Here is a 19,888-nt window from a genome sequence, read left to right on the forward strand (position 1 = left end):
TCATGGGCCAAGAACCTGCTCGCAGCAGCGGCGGCCCCTCGCAGCACGCCGCGCCCCCCGGCTCCCAGCCGTAAAGCCCGCCTCGCTCTGCGGCGCTTTACGACGGCAGGGGAGGAGCGGGGGAGGGCTTGGAGACAGTTGCCTGGCGCGGCGGAGGAGGCGGTCGATGGGGGCGCGGCTCAGCATGGCCACCTGGGCGCCTGGCCGGGCGCCGCTGGGCTTCCCCACGCTCCCCCTCGCCAATGGCTTACACATCCCCGTGCTGGGGCTGGGTAAGTGCCCTGCATCCCTCCCGCAGCCGGCGGCGCTGGGCAGGGAGCTGAGCCCCGTGGCCCTGCCCAGCGCCGTGTCCCGGTCACACGCCAGCCCGTGGCGTGTCCTTGCTCTACCCACAGCGCATCGTGTCCCCAGCCTCTGCCCCGGGCCTGTGGCACCCCCAGCTCAGTGCCTATGTCATTGTCCTACCCGTGCCCTACACAGCCCCCAGCCTGCTGCCCTGTGCCTGTGTCACTGCCCTACCCCTCCCCGTGCCCCACCACACCCCCACCTCAGTGCCTATGTCCTTGTCCTACCCGTCCCCCACACAGTCCCCAGCCTGCCCCCCCGGGCCTGTGTCACTGCCCTACCCCATCTCCGTGCCACACCACACCCCTACCTCGGTGCCTATGTCATTGTCCTACCCGTGCCCCGCACAGCCCCAGCCTGCTGCCCCGGGCCTGTGTCACTGCCCTGCCCCTCCCTGTGCCACACCACACCCCCACCTCAGTGCCTATGTCATTGTCCTACCCGTGCCCCACACAGCCCCCAGCCTGCTGCCCTGTGCCTGTGTCATTGCCCTACCCCATCTCCGTGCCACACCACACCCCCCACCTCAGTGCCTATGTCATTGTCCTACCCGTACCCCACACAGCCCCCAGCCTGCTGCCCCGGGCCTGTGTCATTGCCCTACTCCTCCCCATGCCACACCACACCCCCACATCGGTGCCTATGTCATTGTCCTACCCGTCCCCCACACAGCCCCCAGCCTGCTGCCCTGTGCCTGTGTCACTGCCCTGCACCAGCAATCCCACATCATAGCACTACTCACTACCTGTGTCACTACCCTGCACCAGCAGTCTCCTTGTAACAACATAGTCCCCAGCCCACTGTCCAGTGCCTGTGTCGCTGCCCTGCCCCACCCCATATCACCCCACACACCAGCCCACTGTTGCAGCTGGGCTGTTTTCTGTGCAAGGCTTCCAAAAATCCCAAGGTAGAGTATCACAGGCCTTATTTAAATATGCACCCTTCTCTTCTCATAGAGGGAGACTACCACTGCATGAATATGCCCCTACTTTCCTACCAGCCCTTTCTTCCTCTGTAAACTCTGCCTATAGATAACCTCCATGTTCCTCACTGGGGGAGATTTGGAGCAGGTCTGAGTTTGTGCAAGTTGGAAGAATGGAGATTTTTGGGGTGAGTTTTTAAAAAAGCATCTATGTTCACTCGCAAGTGTGCACCCTTACTTGCACATGCAAATCAGGTAATTGTGTGCATAAATGGCTGGTTGGTTGTGTACCTATTTGCATGTGTGATTACCTGACTTGCACATTCAGTCATCGTAAAGGCACATGTATTTGCAGTTTTAGACTTCAGCCCTTCTTGTATAAAAAATTGGCCCTAAATGTCACAGTGAAACACACACAGTGAAATCATCTGGCCCCAGAGCAATATGGCTTTTTAGCATCTGTAAGTTTTGAATTACTATTGTACAGCATCTATGTACTTATAGATTCTGTATACGACAATAAACACATTAAATAAAACTAGAACCCATCCACCTTTGCAGAATGAGGGAAAATGTGGAGCAGATGTGTCTTCTCCTCAGAGGTCAGGAAAAAAAAATTGCAACTGACTTCTCTTTCTTGACATTTTTTTTTCCAGTTTCAGCAAATTTGTCTAAAGCAATGTTGCCAGATCTTGTGATTTTTACCTTAGGTCTTTCAATATTAGGTGTTTTTCTTAACGCTCCAGATGCTGGATTTAAAAGTCTCCCCAAGAATCTCAGCTTTCATTTTTTATATGAAATATAGTAAGTTTCTAGCCCTCATGGCTGCAGGCAAATATTTGAAAACGTGGCCTTTGTGTATCTTAAAGGTTCAGACAGCAGAAGGCAAATAACTCATCTACATTTTAAAAATCTCATGAATTTGGAGGAGGGGGGTGACTCATGATTTTTCAATGCTTAAGGTTGGCAATACTGTAAGATATCACAAATGCATAGAGGGTTGATCATTGATATACAATAAATTTATCATTGTTTTGATACAAGTATGCTGTTGATACCAATAACACCTAATGTTACTGTAATAGAAAGAAATCATAAAATATTTCTGTTCTCTTTTTCACTTGGGAACCTTGGCACATTTGACCGAACTTTGTATACAGTGAATTCCAGTGTTTGTTGATGGTCAGTTGCACTTCCTGCCTCAAACCCTAGCAGGATGACATCACTCTCATGTACTGCTCTGAGGAGATCTTCACTCTTCCTTCCCTGTATGCACATTCTGTCCCGGATTCTGTAAAATGGTCTTTATTTAGTAGTAAGAGCAGTAGCCAAAGGTGAAACTCAAGAGATCTCAGGCAGGTGTATATACAGAGCACATCTTGATTTTTTTTCCAGTTTTACTTATTTTATTTCCCCCACACACACACACTATTTTTTTTTTTACTCCCCCCCCCCTTTTTTTTCCAGTGGAGAAAAATTAGGGTGGGAAAGTAACGAATTGTCCTGCTATTTTGAAACAAAATTTCCAAAAATGCAAATTTTTTTAAAGACTGAATAAATTTCTAATGGAAGAAATATCAACCAGCCTTAATGTTCAGTGTTGCTCTTAGATCATCCCAAAGGACCTTTCTGATCTTCAGCTGGGGAATCAGAAAGTCACTTACAAAATTTTTAAGATTTAAAAACACCAAAAAACTATTTGGACATACTATTTAAGGGATCCCTTCTATAAGAAAGTTGGATGTTCAAAAATTAGTTAATGGAAAAAGGTTATGTAGATAATCAGTCCACCCTAGTTTAAGTCATCATCTCGCTATTACCACTTTTGGGCCCAAATTTTGCCCCTTCTCTTGAATGGGAGTTTTGTATGCTACTCAGATAGTGGAGTTTGGTCCTTTGGTTTGAGCAACAAATCTACGAAGGATTGACTCTTCTGGGAAATTTAAGGGGAAATAGTATCAGAGGGGTGGCCGTGTTAGTCTGGATCTGTAAAAAGCAACAAAGAGTCCTGACTAACACTACCCCTGTGATACTTGACACCATGCAAGGCACTGCATTTAGCCGTATGGAATGGAAATCTATCAACCTCATGAAGAAACTTGCACAAATACAGACATACATCTGTTAGTCTTAAAGGTGCCACAGGACTCTTTGTTGCTTAAGGGGAAATAGGCACCAGTTTTCAGAGTGGGGTGGGAGAGAGTAATGCTTCAATATTCCTAACATGTAAAGCGTGGAAGTGTGGCAAGGAGGCATAATGCAGGTGCCTAAGGATCAAGAATAAAATCTTGCAAATCCTTTGTTTATCTAGGGGTTATGCATGTGAATAAAATTAGGCACATGCTAAATTTGCAGGATTGTAAAGAGGGTTCATGAAAATGGAAACAAATATTCTTTGCTGGGTTAAAGTTAGGCTAAATCTTTCAGTGGTCATTTAGTCAGTTCATGAAAACAATGAAGTGGATCACCACATTAAAAAATGTTAATTGCTTTTGTTTATCTGCTTAAAGTACATAGTTCAAATCCAATTTACGAATACTAGGACCAGGAGCTTGGTGGTAAACATTGCGTCATTGATGGGGATGGTGTTGCATAATAAAAGTCTGATGAATATATTCTGTAATACAAGCACGGTATTGCCAACCACAAGTGTTCAAAAATCATGAGTCAGGCCCCCAAGAGTCATGAGGGAGGCTTAAAAATCATAAGATTTAAAAAAATAATGGAGGGGTGTTTATATTTCCTTTCTGTGTTTGAGTCTTCAGCATTCACATTCTCTAGCTTTTTTCTACAACCATGAGGGCTAGAAATTTTTGAAAGCTGAGATTCTCATGTAATCAAATAACTCCACGAGCTAAGGCTTTAAGAAGAGTACAGAAAATCACAATAGAAGGCAACAGTGCAACCAGTGATTACAAAGGGAGTTCTGAGCCTGATACTATAGTCCTAACACAGATACTGCTGCCAGGCATGAGGGTTCATGCATGGGGATCCATATGCAAAATTGTGATCACAGGCAAAACTCAAACTGAAGTCAGTGGGATTTTTGGACTTGACTCTCTGTACAGATATTTTTGTTGAAGGCTACTAGATGTCATTTGCTGTATTTACAGCCTTGCTTTTTACTCTGTCAAACCCGTCTTTGTGCTATAGTAAGTTAATGCCTTATTCTGAGACTTTTGGATTTACATATTATACTTTGCAGGATCGAGGCTGCACTGTTAATTCACCCAGTGGGGCAAATACTTGTAGTTTATTAATAGTCATATTATGATAAGCGAGTAAATTTGTTTTTTTAATAATAATTGTAATTAATGAAAACGTGTTTCTTAAAAAATCACATTCTGGGCCTGAAAATAGGAGAATGATAATGAAAACATATTTTTGTCAATAACAAAATTAAAATCTAAAATATTGATAGCATAGCAAACAACCCGACACTAGGGTTAATAAACCACTCAAGGGAGCTTTGTTTACTTAAAGATGTAAAAGGGTAGAAACCTATCTGGACACCACACAATAGCTGTTTTGATCAAAGCTAGCGATGGGTCAGAGAAACTGCTTCATAAAAATCAGCATAGCTGAGACTACAAACTAACCAGAATATATCCCTGCTATGCCTGTTCAGGCATCAGAGTTTCCATAAAGTTTGAAAGAAAGGATTTCCCTCTTTCTTATCAGTGAAGCAGAGCAAAGCAGATATTCCTTCCCTCTGTTCTTTGAGAATTAGAGAAAAGGATTTTCTTGTTCATTGAACCGCAATTGACACATCCTGAAAAAATAAGTTTCTCTTGGATTTGAACATTCTTTTTGGCACCTCCACTGCCCCAATTATATATCTCCCCCTCACAGCCATCAGAATTTGCACCTTGGCTGATGGTTCTGCAGAATCCAAGCATTAAACTGATATGCAGCCTGAACTACCCTCATATTCGTAAAGATTGTCCCTCTATTAAGTCAGCGTAGCACCATGTAGGTAGGAGAGCATGAGTAATCCTGTGCTGCAGTTGCCCATGCTGAACATGTTAAGTTGATAAATAAAGGACTTCAGTCTTCCTGACATACACAAAGAATGAACTTTCCCAGATGAGAGTATGGGGCAAGGATGGCCTGGGACAGAGGCATGGCCAATAGATCCCACAAAGGGAGAGCAAACCAGCCAGAGGGTTACTGCAGCCCTGAAGCTATAGTAAATGCTGTCTAGTGGCTCTGCTGCTACCCTTCAGTCAGAAGGATTTCTCTCTCCTCCCCCCAGCATGGAGGCCTGGAATCTCAGACCTGATTTTTCAAACATTTTTGTTCATGACTATTATTTTTTTGTGCTCGTTTTATGGCAAATTAAATCTGAGCTCTTGTATGTTGTAAAGCAAAGTAGTTAATTTGACCATCTGATTAAGGTCAGATACTCTTTCATGCATCATTTGAAGAGCTTTTCTTTTTTTCCTCTTCTCCTTTGTGACCTTTCCAAAAGCTTCTTTCATTTGACAGCATGTTGTAAAACTCAAGTACCTTTTCCAAATCTTTCCACATGAAGCATTATTTATTCTACTTTAGTTAAATATTACAGCTTCTCTGTGATTTAAAAAAAACCCACAAAACCAAAAACACTTGTGTTCTTTGTCTGGGGCACTGGAATCAAGCCAAACAGAAACCATCAAGTAATTAAGCTGTAAAATAAAAGGAGTTTCCACTTCTCTAATATAGAATAGAAGGTATTAATATTCCAGCACAGTTTCTTTTCAAGTCTGTGAGGCTGATTCATCTTCACCAGTTTTACATTGGTTCTACACACTTCTGACTTCAGTGAAGTTATCCTAGGTTTACACCAATATAAATGAAGGCAGAATCAGGCCCAATGGCTTCAGAAGCGAGCTGTCAGAGACAGCATGTGAAATCCTGGCTCCAATGAAGTCGAGGGGAGTTTTGCCATTAACTTTAATGGGGTCAGGATTTCACTCAGAATCGTTCTTTTAAACTTTTAGTATTTACTGCACAGTGCCAAAAAACATTTTGACACAGCTATAAAATTGTAGCCACTCAGTAGCATTGAAATATGTATTTCAATCTTTTTGAAGTATTTTGCTTATTAAAATCACTTTGTTTTATTATTGTTTAACCTTAGTTTAATAAGGGCTTGAAGCAGCTGTCCATCTTGGCACAGAGAGTGTATGAATTAACCTATGTAATTCAAATGGCTAGTTTTATTCCCTATGATTTAGGTTTTTTTATTTAATTCATAGCATTGTCTTTGATCTGTGAAAGTTGTATTGAAGAATAAGTTCCTAATTACTGAGTTAGAGATTACATTGACAATGCACTAATTCAGATAGTCCTCTTTTGCTGTCAATCACTCCAATGTAATTAGAATATGTAGATTTCTGACTGCCTCAGAAATTATTTCCTCCACCCACCAGCCCCCACTGGAGATTGTAAAGCTACACATTTCTTATCACTGTATTTGGAATTGCTGATGATTGGGGGAAGAATCTATCTATCCCTAATACGCCCTTGTATTCTTTTTCAAAATAGTTTGGCTTCTTCAGTCATTCAGTAAGAACTAAACAATTGTTTATTGAGCTTCCTAAGTGAAAGCACAAGACAGGGACTAACAAAACAGAGAAGCAAGAAAATTCAGTTAAATTTGAAACACTCTGGACCAATAACTTCTGACAGATATGACTTCAAAGGGGTGACTCTTAATTTACAGTGTTATAACTGTTGTTGCACCTGTGTTGGTCCAACGATTATTAGAGAGACAAGGTGGGAGAGGTAATATCTTTTATTGGACCAACTTTTGTTGGTGAGAGAGACAAGCGTTAGCTTGAAAGTTTGTCTCTCTCACCAACAGAAGCTGGTCCAATAAAAGATATTACCTCACCCACCTTGTCTCTCAATGTTATAACTGACAACAGAATTTGGGTCTCTGACCTCTTCTTTTCTGTTGCTACCTAGATATAGAAAATGGCTTATAACCTCGCCAGCTATTTTGAAGACCCTATAATATATAGCAACAATAAGGCAATATTAAAAAGTGCTTAAGTACGCCTCAAAACACTTCAAGCAAAAAAGCATATATTATGTTTATATTTGTGGTCAAGCTGTTATTTCTTGAAAATACAATGGCTAGCATAGTGGTGCATGCCAGGGGGCTCTAGATGCTGCCACAATACAAATAAATAAATAATAATAGTACTATAATAGTAAAGGGTTGTTGGTACTGCCTTAACTGTGCTGCTGCTCAGAGCTTGAATAATTGACTCAGTAGTAGAGAGTGGGGAACTTTCCCTGGTGAGTTGGTGGGGGAGGGGTGGATAAGCCAATTTCTGCAGAGATTAAGATTTCATTACAAATAAATTCTAACCCTTGTGGAATTGAATTTTAACCAGTGCAGTGCTGTCTTCATAAATCTGAGAACAGACAGCTCCAATGTGTCTGCTTCTGCTTAAGCTTTCTTAAACTGCGTAGAGAAATGAACATAGCCTATGGGTAAGCGTGTAACTCTCCAAAATCATGTTGATTGGCAAGCAGCACAGACAGGCACTTGAGTTATTCATGAGGGAGGAAGACCTCAAAACTGGAAGGTGAGAAGGACTTTGGGTATCAAAGACCAATACTTCACTACTCTCAACAACCAGAAGACTGAAGGGATAGAAGAGCAGCTGAGGGATGGAGCTTCACATTTTTTAAGACACTTTTTAGCCAGAGGCTGACATAAAAGACAGAGCCCATAAGCGGGTCCAAGAACACCCGCAGAAATCCAGTACCTTTCCCATTCACAGCAACTAGAAGTGGCAGAAAAGCTATGTTTTTTTATCACACTGTTCCTGGAGTTTGTTTGTTTCCACCCCATGCCGTTTTTTGTGTGTTTGCCTCTAGCTAGTTAGGAACCTGGTAAATTTGTCAAGGTCTAATGGTGTTTCTGGAGTTGGAGAGAGAAAACAAATAGAAAGACAGAACAGGGGTTAAGAGATCACTTTCTGCAACTGATCATTGCCTTTCTGTTGCTATGCTTTCTTTTACCAAAACTGCTCTTGGTCAGGAGGCCACAGGGCGTGGGGTGACTGGACATTTTAAAATGCCTGTGAACTTTAGTATATACTGACTGCAAGGTGAGCAGCTATGAAAACCTTTACTTGTTTATGTCCTGACTTCAGTATTTAAATTGGCAACTTAAATTGTAGCCATAACCAGGCAAGTGATTATAAAAAACAAGCACCTTATTCTACAGAAGTGATCCCTGTAACTGATTTAGTCTTATCCACTGACTTGGATTAACTTGCACTGATTTCAGCATTCAAGGTTAGGACATACAGCACTATCAATTTGCATTATGGCAATTTGATTATGGCAATATAATATTTCCTGTACTATTCTCTGTTCCCTTCATTAAAATGCTTAATATTTCTGGAGCAATCACTGCTCTTTCACTATAACATCTCAGTCTTGTTCGCGAGAGGTTACAGATAATTCAGAACCTGTTGGTGCATACAAATATTTTAAATTGTACCTTCCAATGTGCATTATCTTGCATGTGTCCACACTATGTCCTGCAGTTTTGTTACCCATTTTTCTAGTTTTGTTAGGTTACTTTTAGAGGTGCTCAGTCCTTTCTGATCTGACCAACATTAGAAAGGGCCTCCTCCTGCTCCCACTGAAATCAATGGAAGTGGCAGCAGGATTGGGCTCTAATTTTGTGTCATCCACAATTTTGCCATGTTGCTTTTTGCACCTCTTTCAGATCAAGAAATTTATGGAACATTGGTCCTGGTACCAAGCTCTATGGCATGCGTCACTATTAATCTTATTCCATACTGAGAATCGGCTGTTTATTCCTTCTCTTTGTTTTCTATCTCAACTAGTTTTTTGTTGTAATCTTGACAAAATTTTACTTCTCACTCTTGGTTACCATGTTTCCTTAATAGCCTCTTGTGATGAACTAAATGCCATGTCTACAAATCACCCTCTCTCTCTCTTATTCATCCATCAGTCCAGTAGCTCTGACCTAGAGAAGCTGTAATTGATCTTTGAGGCCCTCCAGATACTTCACTTGCTACATACATTCAAAACATGGCCACTCTCCAGGCAGCAGTATATTTGCACTCAGGCAACAGAATGAGCATGCTATTATATCCTGACTAAACTGTTGGCCTGGTCCCTCCATTACTTCTGCCTGATTTCACCCAGTTCCAACTTGGTGCTTATTTACCTTACTTAAAAAACTTGCTAAACACCAATCTAACTCATTTTAAAGGGTACCTGCAAATGGGAAAAAAATGTGCACCTTTTTTGCTACCATTTATGTATAAAACAGGCCTGAAGGGTCTTGTATTTTGGGGGAGAAGTTGGGGAAATTTACAGTACATATGAAATGGAGGCCTAAATATTTGTACCAAGTTCATTCTAATGCCAAGAATTTCTGTGCAAGTGTGACCCTCTCCCCAGGTGAATTCTAAAGACTCTTGATTGATTGCAGCCATATTCCCATACCCATGTTCTGAAGAAAGAGGTTAATGAAAAACCCATGAGGCCCTCCTGGAACTCTCAAAAGCCAAATTCAACCCTCAATTGCATTTCCATTTGGATTAGAGTATGTGGTGTGAGTGCTGCCACCTAGTGGGGAGTAAGAGGAAAGGGAAATAGTATAAACAGGGGTCGGCAACCTTTCAAAAGTGGTGTGCCGAGTCTTCATTTATTCACTCTAATTTAAGGTTTCGCGTGCCAGTAATACATTTTAATGCTTTTAGAAGGTCTCGTTCTATAAGTCTATAATATATAACTAAACTATTGTTGTATGTAAAGTAAATAAGGTTTTTAAAATGTTTAAGAGGCTTTATTTAAAATTAAATGAAAATCCAGAGCCTCCCGGGCCGGTGGACAGGACCTGGGCAGTGTGAGTCCCACTAAAAACCAGCTTGCCTGCCGCCTTCGGCACCCGTGCCATAGGTTGCCTACCCCTGATATAAAAGTACCGCTCTCATTTTTGGGAGGGGAAAACCCTATAAAAATCTACTTCCTTTCAGAACAGATTCCTCTTGTGCTATTCCCACATGACATTGTTTGTTTTACAAAGACTGGCTCACGTGGATGGTTTCCTAGCTACAAGAACAGTCTCTCCATTTGTCCAAATTCATGATCGGGTCCACAAATTATCTGTAATTTGTTAACTAGCTTACTCTCATGCTGGGTTCTCTGGCACTTCTTGTTCTTGTTCATGTGACACGGACACAAATTGTGTCACTGGTGTAGTCGTCCATACAGTAAGAGGACAGTAAGAATTCTGCACCCTCACCCAGTGGGCAAGTGATTCTCACGTGAATGAAACATAGCACCAGTAAATAGTCAGTTTCCATTGCCCAAGATTAGTTAAGTCCAAAAAGTAAACAGTTAACATTAATAATGAAAAGTAAATTCAGTTTTTAAAACAATCACTTTTAATAATCAAAAATGTTATTAATATAGATGAAGACATTTTAAATACTGTATGTGATTTTTAACCTAATAGTGTTAATTTTAACTGAAAGTGGTTTTGTATAATATAAAAATCCAGTTTGTATTTTCTTTGTTTGACAACTTTATTACCTAAAAGAAATAATTTAAAGCAATCTCCAGATGGGCAATGGAGTGGTAAGAGTTAAATATAATAACTTTGAAATGAATGGTAAAACAAACCAAGTATATTTAATTTTAGTTGTTCACTGTGCTTTTATGATGTACAAAGATGTTTTAAAACTTTTTGTTTAAAAAAGTGTTTTTCTGCCTGTGAGCTACCCCTTGTGTTATCTGGATCGGTGATTTGCTAGGTTACTCCAATCCTCAACTCTGGGAGTCAGCCTTACCCTGCTCTGCTGTGAGAACCCCCACTCCGGGGCAGTTCATGCACAGCCTCTAGCATGTAAGCTGCTCCTAGTTATGTGAGTAAGCGTTTTTGGCCAGCCGCTGCTTGGATTGTGCAACTGAAGGACACAGCCCTAGGAACCTGCATCTTGCAGTGTCCAGTTATGCCCGCTGGATGCTGCAAACTTATATGAGTTCGTCAATTTAACAAAGAAATTGATATGTATACCAAGCTTGTTATCCCAAGGGGAGTCTCTGACATGCTTCAAACCAAATGCACTGCTTCAGGTAGAATAAACAGATTTATTAACTACAAAAGATAGATTTTAAGTGATTATAAGTCAAAGCACAAGAAGTCGGATTTGGTCAAATGAAATGAAAGCAAAATGCATTCTAAGCTAATCTTAATACTTTCAGTGCCCTTACAAACTTAGATGCTTCTCACCACAGGCTGGCTGGTTGCCCTTCAGCTAGGCTCTGCCCTTTGATCAGCGCTTCAGTCGCTTGGTGGTGGTGTCTGTAGATGGAGGTGGAAGAGAGAGCCAGCATGGCAAACGTCTCTCCCTTTTATCATGTTCTTTCTTCCCTCTTGGCTTTGCCCCCTCCCTTTAGGGTAAGGTGAGCATTACTTCATCGTAGTCCCAAACTGACCAAGGGAAGGGGGGTGACTCACTCGAGAGTCCAACAGATCCTTTGTTTCTGCCTAGGTCAGAGTCCTTTGTTCCTGTGAGGCTGGGCTGGGTTTGTCCCATACATGCCCTGATGAGGTGTGAACTGCCCCTCTGTTCCTGGAGAGTTTTGCCTGGGCATTTTTTTAAGCCATGAGGACACATTTTCAACCTCATAATTATATACAGGAAATTACAACCTATAACATTACTATAACTACAATGATCAGTGCATCATGAGCCTTCCAAAGACATCCAACATGACAAACTTTGCATTGGATACCACACAATCATATAAGGATGAACATGGCGGTGCAGGGTGTTCCACTGAGGTACAGAATGTCACACTGCTCCACCCCCTTTTTTCACCTTTTGAATATCATGTTTGAAGCATAAAGCCCCACTTCCTTCTTTGCCAGAGATCCTTGGCAAGTTCTTTGGAAGAGGTGAATAGTGATGTCACATGAGGCTGTAACCTAAGCTGCAGTAGTCCCTCATCTATCTCCCTCCCCCATCCCCACAACTGAGATAGAAGGGGTGCTGATTCATAGACTTTCTTTAGGTCCTGTAGTATTCTTGCCAAGGACCTCCAGCAAAGAGAGTGATATGAAGACCTGATTATGCAGAACACAAGCAAGAGGAAAAACAACAGGATAAAAGGGTTATTTGCAAATCATCTTTAAGGTAGTCTTTATATGTTATAAAGAAACTTTTTTTTTTTTTTTTTGCTGTTCACATATACAGTTTCATATACAGTATGCTCAGTTCCCTGTACTCGGTGCATGAAAGGAAGTCCTTTGCATTCTAGTACATAATTATATTCTAAGGCTGTATGTAATAGGAAGTATGAAGAATGTAGTTTGTCTTGGAGACATTGAGAATGTATCTTTTCATTTTCCTATTTGAAACTAAAAACAAAACACATTTAATCAGAAGGGTAACTTATTGTCAAACTTTAATGCTCAGTTTTAAGCCCCAGTGCTGCAAACAGATGTGCTGATGCAGACCTTTGCCCCAAACACACTAACTCCAGTGGACCTCAGCAGGATTCTATATGAGTCTAAGAGCCTGCATCACTGCATCAGTTTGCAGGATTGGGGTCTCTGCCTTGTTTCAGCAAAGTATATAAGCACATCCTAACTTTAAGCACAAGTAGTCTCATTGGCTTCAGGGGCACTATTGTTGTGGTTAAAGTTAGGCACAAGCTTTAGTACCTTGCTGAACTGGGGTCTACACCAGCAATAGCTCTCAAGTATACTATGATGATCATTATTGTAGCTATGCATGGTGTCAAGCATCAGAGGGGTAGCCGTCTTAGTCTGGGTCTGTAAAAAGCATGCGTCTGACTAAGTGGGTATTCACCCATGAAAGCTCATGCTCCAATACTTCTGTTAGTCTATAAAGTGCCACAGGACTCTTTGTCATTATTGTAGCTATGTTTTCAAGCTCCTAAGGTATCTAGATATATTAGCATTGTAGATTTTAACTCTCTTTGTATGAAGGTATTTTAAATGTTAGTTTTGTAATTATTGACTTCATAATAAATTAACTTTTTCCTGCACCTGTTTAATATTTTTAAAAATATTGCTTTCTTTCCCATAGCTGCATAACTATAAATGATACATTGAACATTTATGCAAATATTAAGTCCATAGCTTATACTGTAAAATGGTTAGTCTCATACAAAGTTTATTTCTGCTGGGAACATTTGTCCTCAAAGGTAATCATCTCCTTTTGATAGATCACATTTGCCTCATACCTTTATGTGAAACTCCCCCAAAAAAAAAAAAAAAAAAAAAAAAGAAAGCCACAAGCCTCATTTGCTAGGAGAAGGATTCCAAAATCTAATATTGTTGCTCAACAGTTAATCTTTTTTAATTTACTTGGTAAAAACGTATATAAGTGCATTACAAGATCTTCATCAGAGTAATACAGGTTGATTTATTATTGATTTATTTATTATTTTAGTATCAGAGGAAAAAAAGAACATTAATGTTATTTGTGTTCAGTTTACTTACTGTTAATTTATACTTTTTGCCAGTGTACTGCACATATCATCCTTATCAGTTATGAAGTTAAAGTTCCATCAAGGTATAATAAGCACTGGAAGTAATTTCAATTGAGTTAACAAAAGGGATAAAATGAAAATCATTTAAAACTGGCTCACACCAGCAATTCTTCGTGCACTATTAACTACTAAGATCTAGTCACAAAACATTATTTCAAGAAGAAAAGGTTTAGTGAACCCTAGAAATTGGATTTGATTTATGCCAGAAAATCTGCCTTTTCACTGCTTGAGATTTCTATGGAAGAAAGCCACAGTCTTTTACCAAATGGTTTCTAAGGAAACATCTTATAGCAGAGCATCTGAAAACAATTTGGTTGTTAATGAGAAATAGTTCTCATGATGGTGGGAAAGTGTTGAGTGAAAGAAAAGGCTGCAAGATTTGGCAGTCTGTCCATAAAGGCATTTAAATAAATGTGTGCGGCAGTTCATCTTATGAAATTTCTACATGGATTACACATTCATAGCCTGCCTTTCAAATGTCCAGGTCCAATTTCAGAGCTGTTCTTCTGTAAAGATAAACTCTACAAAGAGGTTATGAGCAGTAGGAAGAAACATTTGTATATGAAAGCTGGATACTTCAAATAGCATATCAGAGCCCATGTCACCCTGCAGCAAAGGTCTTTGCTTGCTCTGGGTCACACTGTGACTTTTAAAAACAGAACTGCGTTAGTGGGTTGGTGGTTGCTGAGTAGCGTCCAGTGACAGTGAGTGGAGGCATTCTTTTTGAAGAATGCTGAGGCATGCAGGGCCTCTATGGTTGCTATGGGGAGTACTCTCAGAAGTGGCTTTTATGTGTCCTTTTCAAAAGTCCTGATTAGAGAAATGCTAACTGATATGCAGAGCAAGGACTGAATCTTGTAGAAGAACATCTGAGGGCAAATCCACACTACAGCGCAACATTAGCGCAGCTGCACCGATGCAGCTGTGCCATTATAGCACATCTGGTGAAGATGCACTATTCCAACAGGATATTCCAGCATAATTACTCCACCTCCACAAGAGGCAGAAACTATGTTGGCGGGAGACCATCTCCCGCTGACATAGTGCCAGTGGGGACAGCGCTTAAGTCGATGTAACTTGCGTCGCTCAGGTGGATGTCTTTTTCACACCCCCGAGTGACGTAAGTTGCATCTTAAGTGGTAGTGCAGACCAGCCCTCCTACCCTGCCCAGCCATGCCCTGGGGTCTGGAGTGCCTCTGTCAACAATGGCTCCGCCCCCCTCTCCACCCATCCCTTTGCCCCATTGCTCTCAGGAAGCATAAACAGCAGCATTCTGGCTTCCCCCAGCATGGATACACAAAAAGTGGGAAAAGGGTCGGTCCTTCTTCTGCATTAGCACAGCTAGAATTGCCTTTTTTTTTTTTTGCCTTTCAGTGGCTGAGTGGAGTTGTAGAGAAGCTCTGTTGCTTCCTTTTATTCCTCCTCATATGCAAGTCTACCAGTTTATTTTAACTTGGGCTCCAGAGGAGGACAACATTCTAGAATACATCTGTGCACTCAACAGTAAATGAAATCCTGCAAAGAGAGCTGAAAAAAATATAGATATGTAAAATTTCTCTTCCTTAAGTTGTCCCAAGGTGAAAAAAAGTTCATGTTGGTTTCTCTAGTTACATTTTACATATTTCTTCATTGTTCCCTAAGAGAAATATTTTTCTCTAAAGAGTTTTAGATTAAAAAAAGGTTGGCTTCCAACAAGACCACAACTATCCTTGCAAATGGTATTGAAAAACATTTTTATTAAATCATTTTCATTACTGCTTCAGGGAGAATCATTGCTGAAAACCATTGTGAGCAAAGGCTTGGTGTCCTTGAGTGAAATCCCACACTGTTTTCAGTAGGGCAGGATTTCACCCCTAGTGTAGACAAGACTCTGAACAGCAGCCAGTCTGTAGTGGCAGATTTTTATGTTGCGAAGTTTGGAATATCTATGCCCACCAACCGAAAATAATATTTATTTTAAACAAGAGTACAGCAGGAGTTTGGCAGGTTCTCAGGCCCTTAATAAGGTGTAGAGCAAAGTCCACTTGAGGAGTTGCACATAAACATTGATACTGTGCTGATTTTCAAATTAAATGTGTGTGTGGGAAGAGAAGGAAAAACAAGTGAATTTTCTGAGAAGAAAAAGCATGTGGGGGAGCTCTAGCTGCCCTTCCCAGAAATATTCTTGAAAAAGATGCAGTCTCAATGCCAAAAATCCTCTCCCCAGTGGATTTTATCTTTATCTTAAATGGAACAATGTAGATTTTCCATGTTGTTTGCGTAAATGCATGGATCAGGTATAGATGGATCTGCATTAGCACAGCTAGAATTGCCTTTTTTTTTTTTTTTTTGCCTTTCAGTGGCTGAGTGGAGTTGTAGAGAAGCTCTGTTGCTTCCTTTTATTCCTCCTCATATGCAAGTCTACCAGTTTATTTTAACTTGGGCTCCAGAGGAGGACAACATTCTAGAATACATCTGTGCACTCAACAGGTATAGATGGATCCTGACACAAGGAAAAAGGGAAAGCAGTAGAACAGAGACCCTGGACTTCAGAAAAGCAGACTTCGACTCCCTCAGGGAACTGATGGGCAAGGTCCCCTGGGAGAATAACATGACGGGGAAAGGAGTCGAGGAAAGCTGGCTGTATTTCAAAGAAACCTTATTGAGGTTGCAGGAACAAACCATCCCGATGTGTAGGAAGAAAAGTAAATATGGCAGGCGACCAGCTTGGCTTAACAGTGAAATCCTTGCTCGTCTTAAACACAAAAGAACAGCTTACAAGAAGTGGAAGATTGGACAAATAACCAGGGAGGAGTATAAAAGTATTGTTCAGGCATGCAGGTGTGAAATCAGGAAGGCCAAATCACACTTGGAGTTGCAGCTAGCCGGAGATGTTAGGAGTAACAAGAAGGGTTTCTTTAGATATGTTAGCAACAGGAAGAAAGTCAAGGAAAGTGTGGGCCCCTTGCTGAATTGAGGGAGGGAACCTAGTGACAGAGGATGTGGAGAAAGCTAGTGTACTCAATGCTTTTTTTGCCTCTGTCTTCACAGACAAGGTCAGCTCCCAGACAGCTGCACTCTGCAGCATGGTATGGGGAGGAGGTGACCAGCTCTCTGTGGAGAAAGAAGTAGTTCGGGGCTATTTAGAAAAGCTGGACGAGCACAAGTCCATGGGGCCGGATGTGCTGCATCCGAGGGTGCTAAAGGAGTTGGCTGATGAGATTGCAGAGCCATTGGCCATTATCTTTGAAAAATCATGGCGATCGGGGGAGGTCCCGGATGACTGGAAAAAAGCTAATGTAGTGCCCATCTTTAAAAAAGGGAAGAAGGAAGATCCAGGGAACTACAGGCCAGTCAGTCTCACCTCAGTCCCTGGAAAAATCATGGAACAGGTCCTCAAGTAATCAGTCCTGAACCACTTAAAGGAGGGGAAAGTGATCAGGAACAGTCAGCATGGATTCACCAAGGGCAAGTCATGCCTGACTAACCTAATTGCCTTCTATGACGAGATAACCGGCTCTGTGGATGAGGGGAAAGGAGTGGATGTACTATTTCTGGACTTTAGCAAAGCTTTTGATACAGTCTCCCACAGTATTCTTGCCAGCAAGTTAAAGAAGTCTGGGCTGGATGAATGGACGGTAAGGTGGATAGAAAACTGGCTAGATGGTCGGGCTCAACGGGTAGTGATCAATGGTTCCATGTCTAGTTGGCAGCCGGTATCAAGTGGAGTGCCCCAAGGGTCGGTGCTGGGGCCGGTTTTATTCAATATCTTCATTAACGATCTGGAGGATGGTGTGGACTGCACCCTTAGCAAGTTTGCAGATGACACTAAACTGGGAGGAGTGGTTGATACGCTGGAGGGTAGGGCTAGGATACAGAGGGACCTAGACAAATTAGAGGATTGGGCCAAAAGAAATATGATGAGGTTCAACAAGGACAAGTGCAGAGTCCTGCACTTAGGACGGAAGAATCCCATGCACTGCTACAGACTAGGGACCGAATGGCTGGGCAGCAGTTCTGCAGAAAAGGACCTAGGGGTTACGGTGGACGAAAAGCTGAATATGAGTCAACAGTGTGCCCTTGTTGCCAAGAAGGCTAATGGCATTTTGGGTTGTATAAGTAGGGGCATTTCCAGCAGATCGAGGGATGTGATCATTCCCCTCTACTCAGCACTGATGAGGCCTCATTTGGAGTACTGTGTCCAGTTTTGGGCCCCACACTACAAGAAGGATGTGGATAAATTGGAGAGAGTCCAGCGGAGGGCAACAAAAATGATTAGGGGGCTGGAGCACACGACTTATGAGGAGAGGCTGAGGGAACTGGGATTGTTTAGTCTGCAGAAGAGAAGAATGAGGGGGGATTTGATAGCTGCTTTCAACTACCTGAAAGGGGGTTCCAAAGAGGATGGATCTAGACTGTTCTCAGTGGTAGAAGATGACAGAACAAGGAGTAATGGTCTCAAGTTGCAGAGGGGGAGGTTTAGGCTGGATATTAGGAAAAACTTTTTCACTAGTAGGGTGGTGAAGAACTGGAATGGGTTACCTAGGGAGGTAGTGGAATCTCCTTCCTTAGAGGTTTTTAAGGTCAGGCTTGACAAAGCCCTGGCTGGGATGATTTAGTTGGGTTTGATCCTGCTTTGAGCAGGGGGTTGGACTAGATGACCTCCTGAGGTCCCTTCCAACCCTGAGATTCTATGATTCTATGAAGCAGTGCCTGTTGTCTCTATGGATAAAAGCTACTGTTTGCGGCACCTCTCCTTTTTTATTTTCTGCCATTTTCTGTCCTGTTTGCCTACTTTGCTCTCTTTTTCCTCTTCTTGTCTCTTCTTCTTCTGATTCTCACCTCCCACCTAGTTTCTGACTTCTCAAGCTTCTTCCTTTCTGCACTACCCCTTCCAATCTGTTAATGACACCAGCCATAGATACCCTAATTGTCCATTTCTCCCACAAGTCACCATATGACTTTATCCACACAGCTCTCTACATGTGGAATACTCTCCCAATTGGGTTCCACCAAGCCACTGCATTCTCTTCATTCAGAACCCTCCTTAAGATTAATATCTTTCACAATGGCCACAAGTGAGTAAGCAATAATAGTAATTACAATAAAAAAGATGTAATTGCCCATTTGAGATGTGTCCAGGCCTAACTTAAAGTAACTTCAAGATCTTATTGTTGTAACCTTTGGCTTTCCTCTCCTTATTCCTTTACTACCTTTTACCTCCACTAGTCATACTGAGAGGAAAAAGGGAGGGAGGCAACCCGCATTAATGGGGTTTGGCAATGAGAGCATATCCTCACTTTTATTGCAGGTTGAACAATGCATTGGTATCTTAGTGCTCTGTCCTCACAAAAGGGAACTCTCTGCTCAGGAAAAAAAAACAAAAGACTGTAGTTCTGCAATGCCTGAGTATGCCTCTGATATCTTAACATCTATGTGGGCTGTGCACTTTTTTTCTTTTAACTGATTTACTTCTGAGAGTTGGCCAAAGCATTGTCCATATAACACAATCCAGTGTCTTCCCTCATTTATAATGCATAGTTTGTGTCATATAGAGACTGTACACTAAAGCTGGTTTGAAAATTGGGGGAGGGGGGAATACATGAAAACGATCAAAAATTTGTTTCCATTTTTTTGTTGAAATTTCCCTGCTAGTTCTACTACAGTCCTATAATTTCCCTGGATTGCACTTCTGTATTAAAGATGAGAGGAGCTGCAGTTCTCCATTGTATGTATGTTAGCTGCTGCTCTTGGATTTCTGGCAAGTTGTCAATGTATTCCTCACTTGAGCAAAATGTAGATTTATTTGGAACATATATTGAGCCCTAAAATGAGATTAATATAAAAATATTGTGTGAAAATTATATAGAGTGACAATTTCATAACAAAATGAAACTTTCTGAGTCCAGCTGGTACATATGAAATCTCTGTGCTGTTCCAAAGCAGATAAGACACAATGAGTTACTTATGATGGGATGCTAAATACAGTTTTCATAGTAAGTGACCCTGTTATTGAAACATAAACCATCATATAGCAATAAGAGTGTTTGTGGTTTGTACTGCAGTAGGTGT

General features: G+C 41.6%; 2 protein-coding genes across 10 annotated transcripts in view; one reads left to right on the forward strand and one right to left on the reverse strand.

The window, feature by feature from the left end:
• The window catches only part of DPH5 (diphthamide biosynthesis 5), a 28,575-nt gene extending 28,449 nt beyond the window's left edge, over window positions 1-126 (reverse strand). The window contains exon 1 of the mRNA XM_045028528.1: window positions 16-126. The gene's annotated coding sequence lies outside the window, so the exon portion shown is untranslated. The remainder of the gene's footprint in view (window positions 1-15) is intronic.
• Window positions 124-19,888, forward strand: part of LOC123376497 (uncharacterized oxidoreductase ZK1290.5-like) — a 90,480-nt gene continuing 70,715 nt past the window's right edge. For 8 of the 9 annotated variants that reach the window (XM_045028525.1, XM_045028520.1, XM_045028521.1 and 5 more), the window contains exon 1: window positions 126-272. In XM_045028525.1, the coding sequence (XP_044884460.1) occupies window positions 167-272 (106 nt within the window). In that variant the 5' untranslated portion in view covers window positions 126-166. Of the gene's footprint in view, window positions 273-19,888 lie in introns of all 9 variants that reach the window. The other variant, XM_045028527.1, reaches the window with a different exon arrangement.

This window comes from Mauremys mutica, chromosome 8 (assembly GCF_020497125.1).
Source record: "Mauremys mutica isolate MM-2020 ecotype Southern chromosome 8, ASM2049712v1, whole genome shotgun sequence".
Taxonomy (NCBI): Eukaryota; Metazoa; Chordata; order Testudines; family Geoemydidae; genus Mauremys; species Mauremys mutica.